Source organism: Nyctereutes procyonoides, unplaced genomic scaffold (assembly GCF_905146905.1).
Source record: "Nyctereutes procyonoides isolate TBG_1078 unplaced genomic scaffold, NYPRO_anot_genome, whole genome shotgun sequence".
Classification (NCBI taxonomy): Eukaryota; Metazoa; Chordata; class Mammalia; order Carnivora; family Canidae; genus Nyctereutes; species Nyctereutes procyonoides.
This window is the reverse complement of record NW_026575045.1, coordinates 4,281,427-4,297,648: the sequence shown is the minus strand read 5'-3', so window position 1 is coordinate 4,297,648 and position 16,222 is coordinate 4,281,427. Positions and strand designations below refer to the sequence as shown.

Sequence of the window (16,222 nt, the reverse complement as noted above, 5' to 3'; positions counted from 1 at the left end):
AGTGCAAAGTATAGCTGCAGGTGGACTCAGATCAACATTCCTTTGCTCTGGAAACTGTTCCTTCTAACAATGTTAGATCTATCAGGAAATGATGTGAAATGTTCACGATGTTAATTTACCTTCTATACCTTGATTTTGTTCCAGGGAAAAGTGATGTGAGGATGGAGATGACAGGGAGACAAAGAATTCAGAAAATTCACTATTTACTAGGAACTATTCAATTCCATTTTTTTCCTTTTTGGAAAGCTAGCTTTAAATATGATATTTAAATTAGTTTTTGCTTATTAAAACTGTGACTGCCAGCATTTATATTTTTTAAGTCTGTTATCAAATACAAGATTGCTATTCTTTTGCCCCATTGGTGCATGTTAGTGGAAGTTTAAAGGCTCTGAAAGTTAGTGAAGGTTGTTTGCTCATTCGTTCAACAGATACTCTTTTGAACTTACTGAATATTTACTGAATGTTCTCCTCCTGCCAGATATGGCCCTGACCACTGGAAATAAGCAGGGAACAAAACCAACAAGGCTTTGTTTCTCCCCACCCCCATTCACGCCATTTTAATCTGCCACAAATATTATTGACATTCTAGCATTCTAGCACCAAAGTGACTCTCTCTCAATGTAATCAGAAGGATGGAAACAAAATTTGAATGCCTTGGGGCGCCTGGGTGGCTCAGTCAGTTGAGTGACCCTTGGTTTCAGCTCAGGTCATGATCTCAGGATCCTGAGATGGAGCCGCATGTTAGGCTCAATGTGCTTGGCATAGAGTCTGCTTGAGATTCTCTTTCCCTCTATTCCCTACACTCCCTAAAACAAACAATCAATTGACCTTTAAAAAAAAAAAACTGAATGCCTTTTTCCCTTTACAATTCAACATTTCTAGTGCCAGATTCCCAAAAGAATCAAAATCATCTAGCGTATCACAATCACCATGTCTTAATTCTTTACTTCCTTAAAATCTGATTCCAAATGAGTAGTGATTATCATTTCAGAACTGACCTCAAAAGAAAGTCAGTGGAAATTATTGCACTTGTAAGCATGGGCCTTATTTGTGATTAATTAATATATTTGTGCAGCACTATATACAGCCTTCTTTCTTATATATTATATGATCAGGCAAGTTGCAGTTTGCTATACATAATGAGCATAATCTTCATATGAAACAATATTACAGAAATCATCTCTTGCACTGCTATTTTCCAACCATGTGTCTAAAAGGCAACTATTGCAGTGCATAATTGGATTATTGATACCAGTTACTCATTTGAGGCTCTCAGGATTGGTTTGGGTAGAAGAAGGTAGGTGAGAGTGTGTGTGTCCCATACATAGTTATTAAAATGTTCCTTTCAAAATTATTTCCAAAATTTTACATGAAATTTGGCATGTACTTGAAAGTAAGCTAGAAATGTCACATCCTTCATATTGATAGTCTATGACAGAATTTATAAATGTAATTCAAAGTAGTTAAACTATTTTTTTTAAGATTTTATTTTTGAGGGAAGCCCGGGTGGCTCAGCGGTTTGGCGCCGCCTTCAGCCCAGGGTGTGATCCTAGAGACCCGTATCGAGTCCCGTATCAGGCTCCCTGCATGGAGCCTGCTTCTCCCTCTGCCTGTGTCTCTGCCTCTGTCTCTCTCTGTGTCTCTCATGAATAAATAAATAAAATCTTTTTTAAAAAGAAAGATTTTATTTTTTGAGAGAAAGAAAGCACGTGAGTGGGGAGAGGTGCAGAGAGAGAGGGAGAGAGAGAGAGAGAGAGAGAGAGAATCTCAAGCATGCTGCATGCTGAGTACAGAGCACTTGAGGTTTGATCTCGCCACCTGGAGAGACCTGGCTCATGACCTGAGCCAAAATCAAGAGTTGGACACTTAACTGACTGAGCCACCCAGGTGTCCCTAAACTATTTTATAGGCTTTCTGTAACGTGCTTATGCATCTTTTTAAATAAAGTTGATTTTGAGTTTTATAGTTAAATAAGTATTTGTGAACAGGTAAACCTCATTGTTTAAGGAATATTACTTAAGTGGTAATCACTGAAGGTCTCTTCTGACTTCATTTTGACTTGTTCTCAGATAGTTCTTTCTTGAAAATGCCGTTTGCCATGCTATCATTTCTTTTCATCATTTCTTTTACAAATGAAGTAAAACACCCCTGTGTATAATCCTTTACCAAGTGCCTGAGCAGGAGTCCACATGCACATTTTCAGATTTCAGAAGTAAACCTTTTGGGGCCAGGAGCAATGTTTTCTTATACAAAAAATATTTGAAATCTCATAATCAGTAAATCTGAAAAGTAATCATCATAGTAATTACTGAGGTGTTTTTTGGTTTTGTTTTTCTACCAGTTTTTAAAAATCATATCTTGGGGGCCCTTGGGTGGCTCTTTTAGTTAAGCGTCTGCTTTCAGCTCAGGTCATGATCCTGGGGTCCTGAGATCAAATGTCACCCCACCCCCAGTCTGGCTCCCTGCTCAGCAGGGAGTTTGCTTCTATCTCTCCCTCTGCCCCTCCCTGCCTTGTGCTGTCACATGTTCCTGCTCTCTCTTCTCTCTCAAATACATGAATAAAATCTTTAAAAAAAAATCATATCTTAAATGAAAAGTATAATAGCCCTCATTCTTGCTCATGATCTCACTGCCAGGTTTCTGCTTGCTTTTGATAGGCCTTTATACAGTTTCTGTTGCCCCTCAAGGTACAAATTCTGTAACATTTAAGAGGCACTTTAGGATGTAGGGCCTTTGAATTTGTTGATAAAGCACTACTGTGCTGTCTAAAATATTGTTCCACTAGGTTTCTATTTTTAACGTGAGATCTTAAAAATATGTTCATTTAAGAGAGAAGAAAATAAACCTGATTTTAAGGTAATTATTATCATCATCATTATCATTATTATTTTCTTATTTATATAGTAGCAGAGTGAGCCCGTTACTGTAGCTCTCTGTTGGGAACCCCCAGCAATGTCTCCCTTGAGTGCAATCCAGAGTCCTCACTGTGACCAGCGAGCCCTGTGCCCTGGCCCTTGCCTGTCTGGCCCCATTGCTTACCATCTCACTCCATTCCAGGCTCTTAATTTTTTTTTTAATTTTTTTATTTATTTATGATAGTCACACAGAGAGAGAGAGAGGCAGAGACACAGGCAGAGGGAGAAGCAGGCTCCATGCACCGGGAGCCCGATCCCGGGTCTCCAGGATCGCGCCCTGGGCCAAAGGCAGGCGCCAAACCGCTGCGCCACCCAGGAATCCCCCATTCCAGGCTCTTAAATCTACCCACTTCTTGAGCACATTAGGTGCTCTTACTATCAGGGCTTTTGTGCTCTCTTTCCATCTCCTGGAATATCTGCACATCTAGCTGTATTGTTTCCATCAGGGTTTTGCACTTGAAAGTTACCATCAATTAGGCCTCCCTTGGCCCTTGTCTAAAATGTTAAACAATCCCTTCGTACCATGTCACAATCCCCTTTATTGCTTTGTTGTCTCCTTAGTAATTGTCTCAATCTAACATTTACTACATTTCCCCCCCCCTTTTTTTTTTCATTTTTATGTTTTTAAAGATTTTATTTATTTGAGAGAGCATGCTTGAGGAGGGGGAGGGGAGAAGGAGAGGGGGAAGCAGAAGAAGCCTATGCCCTGAATGCAGATCGTGGGATCATGACCTGAGCCAAAGTCAGATGCTTAACGAACTGAGCCACTCAGACACACCACCCCCCCCTTTTTTTCATTCTATATCTCTTTATCCTCTTTGTAAAATTCTCCCTGAGTAGAATGCAGTCCCCATGAGGACAAAGAGTTTTTATTTTTTTCTTGAGTGCTTTCTTTTCAGCACATAGAATGATGCCTGGTGCATCAACAAGTGTTCAGTGAATGAGTTTACTGAGGCTTATGTGCGAGGCACCATAACTAAATACCATTTCGCTATTTCATTTACTTCTTACAGTGATGTGAGATTGGTTCCACTTCAGTTCTGTTTCTATTCTCATTTTATAGGTAATAAATAAAAATCTGTGAAACCCATGCCCTAATTAACTTCAGACTTAGAGAGTTGGTGAGTAACTCAGCCAAATCTACGCAGCAAGTGAGACAGAACAGGAAGTGAACTCTTGCCTGGGTGACTCCAAAGCTGGGCTTTTTACATCCAACTGATGAACATCTATTCAGTAGGAAGTCACTTAGGATTCTATTTGCTGTTGAGGAACAGACTTTTTAAAGCATTAAAGTTCACTAGCTTAGAAACACAAAGCATTGTATATATTGTTGGATAGACAGTCAAAGGCTACAGTTATGTTTTTACATCATAAGTTTTGGGGGAGAGCTGTGTGTCTTTTTATTTAATTTTTAGAAATTTTTCCCCATTTTTATTGAAGTCAAACACCTATATTGTGAAATGATCACCACAGTCAGGTTAGTTATCATCCATCATCTCCTGTAGATACAGGAAAGAAAAAAAAGGGTCTTTTTCTTCTTGTGGATGCACTTAGGATCCACTCTTTCATATAATGTTTTTGAACAGGAGAAAAATGCTTGGGAATTCTCAGGAAAATTGTAGTAATAATAAAGTGTATCACTGAAACTATAGTCATATAGAGCAATTTTTATAAGACACAGTAATATTTTATTCATCAAATTTACTAGACAAAAATCATTATTAGAAAACCTGCTCTTCTGCTCATGTGTTTTATCTCTCCTTTTCAGACCCTCCTCTCGTGCTACGGGTTGACGACCGGCAGCGGCTGGCCCGGGAGCGACGTGAGGAGCGTGAGAAGCAGCTAGGTATCCATCCCCAGTCCTCATCCAATCCTTCAGGGGCGCTGTTGTTGAGATTTTACTTTTCATCTCAAGGCTAATGGACACTTACCATTGAGCATATGGACATCACTATAATAACCATGCTGTCTAGCATGCCTTTATGAGTTGTACAGGTGGATATGAAACAGAGTTTAGAAAGTGATCGAAACATAGGGACTCAATTTTAAGGAACAGGAAGGCCCAGCCCAGGATTAGGGTCATTTTGCTTCTTTTATTGTAATCACAGTTTAATGTGACATTGGAGAGAATGTATATATGAGAGGCACACACACATATACAAGGACAGTAACCTTATGGTTCTTTTTTTTATGTGAACAGTCATGAGACTGTGTACACTGCTGGGGTACTTCCTGCTTTCTATGTTAAAATAAGGCTGCTGTTGAATTAATAGACAGATGCAACCAACATGCTGCCAGGAAGAGTCCAAGACCTAGTGCTGAGCTGTCTGATTTTTCTTCTGCTGCCTAAGGTCTTTGTGAAAAGTTAACAACTGTGGTACTGCCATATAATCACCTGGAGAGCTGTGTCCCCAGGACAACCTTACCAGGAAGCCAAGATCAAAGCACCATTGTCTTCTAGAATATTGAGCAAGGATGCTAGTGCTAACTCCTCCTTTACTTTGATGTCCATTTATGCAAATTGCTAAAGCAGGATATTCTCCTTACGTACCTTGGAAAGATGAAATGTCCGGTCAATGTGTCTCGGTGTTTCAAGAATGTCTCTTTTATTTGAAATTAGGACTGATTTAAGTTGCCCGCATGTTCCAAGTGGATGACACATAATGTTTCTAGAGTTCCACTGTGTTTTATAAGAGTTTATGTTTCAGTTGGAGAACCCAGCACCTGTACTGCATCTTTTCTATTGTTCTTATCCACACATTTGTGAAATTCATTGGAAGCTGGTTTTCAGAAGTCTTTTGATGTTATTTACTTCTTCCAACACAGGCCTTATTCTCTCCTTTGCCATAATGGTCATGTGAGCTCAGTTATTTTGCTGCCAAGGTCTTTTCGAGCTCTGCTGCTTTTATGTCCAGACTTTCTGCCCAGGCTTGAAGTTTCCTGTTGCTGACAAGCTTCCCACAGGCTGGTAGGTTCCTGGAGGCAGGGCTGTCTGTGGCCATCAGGCTTCTGCTTTCCCAGAAGTGCTCTGCAGCCTGGATATCTTCCTCTTGGCAGCTATGCCCACTGCTCTCTGATTCAGGCTGGTTTGACAAGTGGATGAGAACAGAGGAAAGGCAGAGCTACCCAAGCAGAATGAGACTCCAGATGAGCAAAAGAAGGAACTGCCCACTGTTCTGAGATGGCTGGTATTTGCATTCTGTCTTTGGATCCATCCAGGATTAGTCCTTGAGTCCTCTCCCCTCTCTGCCTCATCCAGCTGGGTCAGGTCTTACACTATCAAATCTCTCCTTCAAGTTGCAATGTGGATTCCTATCTGTTTGAGCAGAAATAGCTCCAGAGCTCAGGACTCTACTCTTTTATGATTGAAATCCCATTGTGAATTAGCTTTTACACATTAACTCATACCTTTCTGTTTGGGTTTATTTTTCAAAGCCAAGCACTGTTAGTGTTCTTGCAGAATGCATGAACATGAAAGTCAAAAATTATTTTCACTTCTTATGCTATAAAGTTATAAGACCTTTATTTAGCTTTGGGCCTGTGCACGCTTACAAGTTGCCTAACTTTGTATGTTGAGCAGCTCGATTTTTGTCTTAAGATGAAGCCCCTTATTTTAATTCATATCCACAGGGCAGAACATTACTTACTAATTTATAAATTCAAAAACCTAATTAGCCAAGTATTGTGTTCAAAAGATAGAGATTGAGACCCAACCTTCAAGGACTACCTGTAGTGTAGTGGGGCAGGAGATAAACCCACAGCAATTGTAATAGGAGGTGGTATTGAAAGGGTGTGCACATGAGTTGGTGAGAACCCACAGAAGCACCTAACCAGTCTACAAGTGTCATGTGCTATGAGAGTTTCCCACTAGAGGTTGTAGAAGTGCTATCCAGGAGGATGGAAGAGACTGTAGAACAGTGATGCAGGGATAGGTGGGAAAAGGCATTTGCTAAAGAGACCCATCATGCTCCTTGGATTATATCATATGGGTCAAAGTAATTTTCAGATGATTATATTATCATGTTATTGCAACTTGACTATTTTGGTGAGCCAGCATATAATATACATAGTTTATTTTTTCCTTCTTATCCCTGCCATGTTAAATATCATAGTTTCCTTAATTCTGATCTTTTATTGTTGTTGAAAATCATAATTTTAATGAAATACATAAGTCCTAATTTTTATTTTTTATTTGCATTAATTGTATTTTCTTTTTTAAATTTAAAGCAGTGTCTTTTTGCCCTAGTTTTTTCTATTTAAGCCATCACAGCAGCAACTAAATCTTGAGAGGCTCTCTTCAATCTTCACAAAAACATGAGTAAACATACATATAAGCACACATACATATATTTGTAAAAGTGTCATCTAAAATCTATCATCTAACTTAAATTGTGCCTTACAGTATATGAAGGTGATTTCCAAAAAAATCTTTAGTACTAAAAATCAGAGGGCACACCTGAGCAACTACCCTTAAACTGTGCTTTGCAAAAGCTCGAATGGCAGTGGAATATTTAAAAAGAAGGGGTGAGGGCAGCCCCGGTGGCTCAGCAGTTTAGCACTGCCTTCAGCCCAGGGTGTGACCCTGGAGACCCGGGAGCACGTCCTGCATCCGGCTCCTTGTGAGGAGCCTGCTTCTCCCTCTGCCTGTGTCTCTGCCTCTCTTTCTCTCTGTGTCTCTCATGAATAAATAAAAAATAAATTAAATAAATTTTAAAAAAAGAAGGGCTGAGGGGCTGTCACTCAGTAACAGAGCTTGGACTGTGCTTTTCAAAAGCAAAAACAGTTGGGAATACCCAACTGTTACCAAGCTTTCAAACTTTAAAGCTTTTCAAGTTAAAAAAAAAAAAAGATTGTAATACATTCCATAAATTCCAATAAAGCAAAGTTTTTTTAATGATTGGCCATGGTGATTGATTATTCACTGTTGGATGTAGATTGAAATTGACATTGAAATCATTAAACATTTTTGTTTTAATCCACATTTTTGAAAAGGCAAGGTAGGAAGAATAAAGGTCTTTTTGTTTTGGATGGCATGTCATGTTTGTACTGTTTTGCAAACAGGGAGGGCCTATTAATAACTTTCTGTGGGTTAAATTTCTGAGTCATGCTTTAAGGCTTTTATGGTAGGATTATATCATGTGGCTTGTTCTTTCTACGTTATCCTTCAATTTATCACATAAAACCAAGCATAATTCTTCACTTTTGGGACTGTTCCGTCCATTCAGGTGAGCACACATATTCTGAAGCTTTATTCTTCTGTCTTAATAGCTTTAATGTTAATGAAGGAATCTCCCTAACTACTATTCGATCTGATTCTGTTCAGGCCATTCCTTCACACTCCCTTCTCTTGACTTCTGTATCTTTTTCACCATTGCTCTTTCAAGCTTTGATTTTTTTTTTTTTTTTTTTTTTTTTTTTTTACCACCTAAGGGGGAAAAATCCATTTGTCCTCATTGGTTTCAACTCTCCTTTTTTGACGACATGGGTCCTCTACATTATTTTTGCTCATAAGATAGTAGATGCTTCCCCATTATCTAAAACTCAGCTTCTGTACCACTAACTTGATCATTGACTTTCATTCCAAAACTGACTCCTGTGGGTCATTTTATGACTCCTATAACCCCATTACACCAATATTTTTCTGGCTCTAAGAAATTCTTTCAGCTGTTTTTGGTATTTGCACTGTTGCTGGAGGCACTGGTATCTTTCTGACTACCAGTCTTAGCTGTTGGACCTTTTGCCTTATAAAACATTTATTCTCTTTGGTGTCCCAGTGCTAGGCACTGACTAGACTCCACCCTGACCTGTTGGGCCATTTGAAGTTACCAGAGATTGGTTGGACTTAGCCTTGTCCTCAAGCTGGAGCTTCAGCCGTCTCTAGCCTAGTGGGCAGGTGGGAGTTGCTACCTTCTCTCTGTCCCTCAATCCAGTTAGTCATGAGAATAATTGACGCTATCTTCAAACTAAATCTCAGGTCCATGCCTTTGAATTTGCTGCCGGTGCTGTCATCCCCATCTAGGCCTTCATAAACTCATGTCTTAATCACCAGAACTAGCTCATAGAAGGCCTTCATTTCTCCGGCTGTGTTACAGTTAGCACCCCTTCCCTCTTTTTGAAGCCCTTCCTAGTTTTCGTGGCCTTTCATGTTCTGGAGATTTGATCATTTTTTCACTCTACAGTCTATTTTGCATAACATATTTTAGCTCACATTCTGATGCTATTTTATGCCCTACTGAACTTTTTCCTGGTTGGATTTTATTTAACTTCCTGGTTGCATCTATTTTAAACTTTTAAAGGGTGTGACTGACTATAATTTTCTAATTCTTTGTATCCCAATACATGACATGGTACTAATTATTAAGCAGGTAGTGAATATTTGCTGTTTCTTTACACTTTCATGAAGTCTTTCATGAAATAATAATAAGCAGAAAAACATTTTTTAAAAAGATTTGTATTTATTTGGGAGCATGAGAGAGAGAGCACAAGCAGAGAGAAGCAAATTCTCCCCTGAGTGGGGAGCCCAACTTGGGGCCCGATCCTAGAACCCCCAAGATTGTGACCTGAGCTGAAGGTAGACACTTAACCAACTGAGCCACCAAGGCACCCCCGAAAAACATTCAACATTCCATTATCACATTTAATAGCAAAATAATGCCATGGTTACACTTTTAATTGTGCGGGCCTGCCATAATTGTTAATGTAATTTATTTTTTTAAAAAAATATTTATTTATTCAGAGAGAGAGAGAGAGAGGCAGAGACACAGGCAGAGAGAGAAGCAGGCTCCATGCAGGAAGCCTGATGTGGGACTCGATCCCGGGTCTCCAGGATCACACCCCGGGCTGCAGGCGGTGCTAAACTACTGCGCCACCGGGGCTGCCCATAAAATGGTATTTATTTTATTTTTATATCATGATAAGTTAACTTAAGGAAGGAACTGAGAAACTCTAGAAAGATAGAATAGAGGATTTTCTTTCAGCCAGAGCACATTTAAACATGTCCTTAATATTACTCTCAACATCTGAGCATGTGTATTTTACTTACTTGTTTATTGTCTGTCCACCCCGCAGTGGGACATAAGCTCCACAAGAGAAAATATTTGGGTCATTTTGTCATTTCTGCAGCCCAGTACCTATTAATAATGGTGCCTGGCACATAGTTGATGTCTGACCATTGCTGTTGAATATTAAATGAATAGTAAGTCTATGCGTGTTTATGTAAGTAGAGATGAATACAGCAGGTGTACTGCAAATTAGTTAAGACATTACCAAATTATGAGATAATACCTGCCTAATAATAATGGTTCAATCAAACAAGTCTTAGATTCTTATTAACTGTTTTCTCACAGGAACAAGGACACAAAGGTCATCTACACCATGGTTATGCCTTAAAACTATGATTTTTATGTATGTTATAAAACTAATAGTCCTACGATGTGTTGACAAATTCAAGAGAATATATAGGGAATGTTTAGCAAGTGAATAGTCTTCTGCACGTGGGGAGATACAGAGTTCCCCTTTTTAAAAATGGTACAAATTAAGTTTGAAGTACTAGCATGAATAGAGTCACATTCCCAACGGGGACTTCAATGACATCATGAAAGATTATCAGAGAATTATATGACTGATTCATATAGTTCATGAAGAAAAATTTGAGTTTAAAAAATCTTTTCTTCAATTTATTCATAGGGGTTTTGCAGGTAAGTTCAAACTTATACAAGAGATCTGTCACAGAGTGTTAGAAACCACTTAGATAATATAGAAAAGATTTTGACCTGTAAGCAAACATCAATTAGCTTATATTTGAATTTCTTTGTGTAGATAATTTTACTAGACTTATTTGCCCATCCAGTCATAGCTCATTTACTTTGCCTTTTTTTTTTTTTTCCTTCTTTAAATCTTCTTAATCTCAGTGCATTGTCAACACAGGGACAGCATTGTTAATAAGAGCATGGTCAAGAGATAAATGATCATTTGAGCCTGGCTTGAATGTTCATCTCAAAAATGTTGTTGGGGGATTAGGACTAATTAGTAAACAACCAGTAATGCTGTAGTGATTAGAGTCACAAGTTGAAGCTGTCCCTGATTTCACATCTCACATTATTCGATTAGCACAGTAGTTGGTTTTGACAAGACTATCCACAAAAAAAATACAAGCTTTGGGAAGGCATTCTTTCCAAACCAAATTGCTACTGGGTAAAACTTTGACAGACCTGTGGTTAATCTTGGCATCTGGTCTCCTGAAGTTGTCCCCTAATGAACACAGTGTACAAAAGCCCTTAAGACTGTCAGGCAGGCTATGAACAGCTTAGGGATCTGAATACATGGTAGTGGGAGGGATGTGGAAATGAGCACATAACCACAGTATCGTGAGTCAAGCTCAGAACTGGCCAGAATAAATGCTTGTTGCAGGGTGGATTTGGTAACTCAGAGGCTGAAGCTTTACCATAAAATGAATGAATCATTGTGACTAAGCAGCCATTATTTCTTTCTCTCAAATTGTCTTTGCCTTTGAGGCTGAAGATGAAAAGATCTCAAAATCTGAAAAGTAGGGATCTTGTAAACAGATGATGATAAAGACTGAGTAACATTAGAAGATCAGAGTCTTCACATCGGGTAACCAATTTACTCCAATCTCAAGAAGGAGTTTAGTCCCTGGAAGGTGTTACAAATCATGTCCTTCAACATAATGGCTCATTGTTTGCTTCTAGAGGCAGACAGTCCAGAGTTTGAGTTCCATCTTCACCGCTGACTTATTGTGAGACATCAGGCAGGTTACATCACTTCTCTGTGTCTCAGACTTCTCATAATAAAGTGAGTTTAATAGCAGTGTCTACCTCACTGAGTGGCTGTGAAGATAATGCCTGAAGATCACCTGGTGTCAGCACAAAGTAAGAGCTGAAGACATCTCACCACGGTGATGATGGTGAAAAGATGAGGATGGCAGGCCACGTGATGCCAGATACTGACTTAGATGCCTAGGATTGAAGAAGCCTAATGTTTCTGAGCTAGGGGAGGCAAGGAGGAGGGGGGTGGTTATATTTCCTGGTCCAGGAGGGCTCAGTAAAGCAGCCAGGTAAGGAGGATGGCAACATTTTTTAAGAAGTGAAAGTGGATAAGGGTTGAAATAACTAAAAGATTCCAGGGACGACCATTGATTTGTATGCTTTGGCAAAACTCCATCTACCTTAGCAAAGAGTGAATGCTTCTTTAAGCCTGGCCCTGTAGGCAGGAGTCCTGGATTGTATTGCTGTCTTATATCAGAAGTCCTCAGCCCGTGTGTAAAGGAAGGCTCTTGGTAGTCCGCAGGCATAACCTGCTATCCCAACCACTCAAGGACATGTGTGGTGGGCATCCTGCAAGGTCCCACTTGTTACCAGGCAGTTCTCCAGTATACTAGTCCAATGAGAGGTGGGTGGAAGAGTTTAAGTGACTAATTGAGAAAGCTTGGAATTAACACTAAGGCCTACTGGAAGTCACAGTCCTTTAAGTCTTGTTCCTCAGATTTACTTTGAAATTGGAAATGCAGGTAATCTCAGTAATTGTTGAGATAAAGCATAAAGATGAATATACTAACACTCAAAATCAAAACAAAAAGAAACCTAATTGTAATCCCACACACCTCAAAGGTAAAAACAAAAAAAAAAAAAAATCAAGTCCCAGGAGTTAACTGGAAAAGATCTTGGAGATCATTTTGTATATACTCTCTAATTAGAGGTCAGATAGGATAGGTTGGCTCATTTTCCCAAGGTCACACAAAACTAGTACCAGAACCAAATCCTGAACTCAGATATTTGGCACTTGTCACTTTTTGATTCTTCATTATATTATTGGCTATAGCTGGTACCCAGTAATACCAGTAACCAATTTGTATCCTTCCAATATCTTAATATGAAAGTGAGACAACAGCCCTGAATGTTTCAGAGATGAAGTGATAATATTCCCTCATGTAGTAAGGACACATGAATGTAGTAGTGACATGTACTCCCACAGATGTAAGCCTGCTCAGAAGCACCAGGCTGGGCACTAGACTGTTGATTGTGGCCGGGACAGGAAGTCACTCAGCCCACAAGTGCACTGTCCTACCTTTGTTCTTCCCACTAGCTACATCTCCTCTATGGCAGTACAGTAGGAATTAGGCTGATTGCCATAAAGATTCACTCATGATAATGATCTATATATTCCGAGTCCCTCACTGTGCATGTGGCACTATGCTAAGCACTCCATTTTTCCTGTGAGACCACCTAGACCCTGTCAGGAAGATGGTGCCCTTGTAGTTTGAGAATACAAGACCACACAGGTATGGGTGAATGAATCCAGAAGTAATGATTAAGACCCTTGGATATGTTCTAGTTATGAAAAGCACTATAGTAAGTGGAGAGAAAAAGGGAAAACAATGAAAAAAAAAAAAAAAACCTTTGCTACCTGGAAATCAGAATAGAAGAAATACTGAAGTTTATGGTAGATGTCATAAAAGCAGCACTGACACACACACACACACACACACCGCCGAAGAGTCAAAGCTCCTGAGGATCTTGAGGGCAGTGTTCCTCTAAATGCCATCAGTACACCACTTGGGATCACCCAGGCTCACCTGGGAGGTTTGTTCAAAATTCAGATTCTTAGGCCCCATCCTAGAATTGGTAAATCTGAATATGAGGGTGAGAGCCCAGGAATTTACATTTTAACCAGTACTCCTCCCCCACAGATACACACGCATACCCCCCCCCTCCAGATGTGATTCTGAAATGTATTACTTGTAAGACCACTGCTTTAACGGATGGCTCAGTTTGGATAAACAATGATGACAACTTTCTTAACAGAGCAACAATGGGAGCAAAGAGATGGAAAAAGCATGGGTTGTTTGGAAGGGGCAGTAAGGGGAAATAAGCATATTTAGAATTAAGAGGCTGTTTTGGAGAGCAATGCAGAATAGGGCCACAGAAGGGTATTAAGACCAAGTTTAGAGAGGACTTTAGAAATCAGTGGAGTTTCAGTTTAATGTGAAAATAATGGCAAGTATTCAGGAGCAAGAAAGTAGCCTGATGAAAAACATGATTTAAGGAAAATTAACCTGTGACCTGATAAACTCTAATTTTACAAATTTACTTTAGCAGTTTTAAAAAATATTTTCTTAACATTCCATAAATTTGTTTTTCTTATTTTGTCTTTTGGCTTCTGGAATATCTTAAAGGAAAAGAAAATACTACATTCTTAAATATCCTTAAAGAATCTGAAATTTTCCTCAACATGAGGTATAAAAGTCAAAGACTATGTAGTTTGAAGGCAAAGAGTTAAGAATAGTTATATCCTACTGCCTGTCTTCAGGGTTCAGGGTACAAATCCACTTCTTTTTCTGCCTGTGATTCTCATCCATTGTCAGTGGAAGTATAAATTGGTGTGACCTCCACAGAGGATTATATGACAGTAGCTATCAAAATTTTAAATGTATATTCCCTCTGATTCAGCAATTCTACTTCTACAAAGATGTGTTCACATATCTACAGAGGTCATAAGAGTACAATGTCACCCAAGGTCTGAATTGATAAAATACTAGAAACTTAGATAATTTATCAGTATCTGATTATATTAAAGTAAAGTATGTGGGCAATGGAATATTACATAGCCATTAAAAAGGTTATTGGATTTATGTTTTATGTGTTGATGTGCAAATATCTCTAAGATATATTTTCAGTGAAAACAAGACTCGGAGCAGAGGTATACTATATATACTACAGTATGCATGAATTTTTATCTTTTTTTTCTTTTATATTTATACAAAAGGTAGAAGTGGAATATAAAAAGGTCTAAGGTTAGAGGAAAACCTTCATTTTGCCTTTTAATATTTTGTACTATTTAAGCTTTGACAAAAGTCTATCACTGTATATCTACCTTTTTAAATGAACTAAAATGTGTGGTACCATTGAAAGCCTGCCTGTAAGGTATTCCCACATAAGAAATCCAAAAGATATTATGTGCACAAGTGTGTGATCACAGTAAATTCACCTTTAAAACATGTTAGAATGGGGCACCTGGGCAGCTCAGCGGTTGAGCGTCTGCCTTTGGCTCAGGTCAGGATCCCAGGGTCCTGGGATCGAGTCCCACATCAGGCTCCCCGGAGGGAGCCTGCTTCTCCCTCTGCCTGTGTCTCTACCTCTCATGAATAAATAAATAAAATCATTTAAAAAATAAAATAAAGCATGTTAGAATTATGTTCCCCATCTGTTACTTTCAATGTGCATTCTCAGAGTGTTTTTTTTTTAAGATTTTATTTATTTATTCATGAAAGACACACACACAGAGAGAGAGAGAGAGCAGAGACACAGGCAGAGGGAGAAGCAGGCTCCATGAAGGGGAACCTGACATGTGACTTGATCCTGGGTCTCCAGTATCACGCCCTGGGCTGAAGGTGGTGCTAAACCACTGAGCCACCCGGGCTGCCCTCTCAGAGTGTTTTTATTTATTCACTCATTCAGCAAATATTTATTGGACACACACCATGTGCTTTTACTAAAGTAAATTTTCAACTTGGACCTGAGAATTTCTTTAGAGCCTTGGGCGTTTAAACTTGGAAGAAATCTTGAAAATCAATTTCCACATCTTTTGGAAAACAAGAGAAAACTAAAATTCAAATGAATATGTCTTAAGATCTCACCGCCCATTAGTAGCAGAACTGGGAGAACCCAGTTGTCTCTGCTACCACCCTGAGTGATGTCATAAGACAAACCCATCTTGAATTGTTCTTGCCTTTTCACACAAAGTCAATTCAGATTGCTTTCAGTAGATTTGTCTCCTCAAATGAACAGCTTTGGAAATATTTAATGGTAGCAGAAATGCAGAATCTTTAATAGTAAACATTTAGAGGAAACAAATGTTCTGAATTTTAATTTTTTTCTCTTAAGAAGTAACATTTTAACTTACATCCCATGTATTATTCTCAAGGTTTATGCCCTAAATTTTGTTTGGACCCTTTTACCAACAGTATTATTAATAGCTCATATTAAAGACCTCTTCAGTTATCACAGATCAAGGAAGCATTATACTAAAAAAAAAAAGTTTTGTGGGGTATGTATTCCGCTAAAATGAGGAAGGACCATGTATATATAAAGGAGAAAAGAAACACTCCATCACTGAACAATATTTTCTGCATTGTGCATTTTCATTCAGCCTGTGATATTAATAGATTTATCTAATCAGAATGTGAGCAAGAGCTGCTTATTTAGTCTCACATCACTTAGCTTACTCAATGTGATAAATCTGTAAGGCATTTAATATACCTTTTATCAGCTATCAATTTTGGGATTTTCTCC

General features: G+C 38.8%; 1 protein-coding gene across 9 annotated transcripts in view; it reads left to right on the top strand.

Moving 5' to 3' along the window:
* MAP7 (microtubule associated protein 7) overlaps positions 1–16,222 on the top strand; it is a 172,552-nt gene that overhangs the window by 117,121 nt on the left and 39,209 nt on the right. For all 9 annotated transcript variants that reach the window (XM_055324637.1, XM_055324631.1, XM_055324635.1 and 6 more), the window contains exon 3: positions 4,684–4,761. In XM_055324637.1, the coding sequence (XP_055180612.1) occupies positions 4,684–4,761 (78 nt within the window). The remainder of the gene's footprint in view (positions 1–4,683; positions 4,762–16,222) is intronic.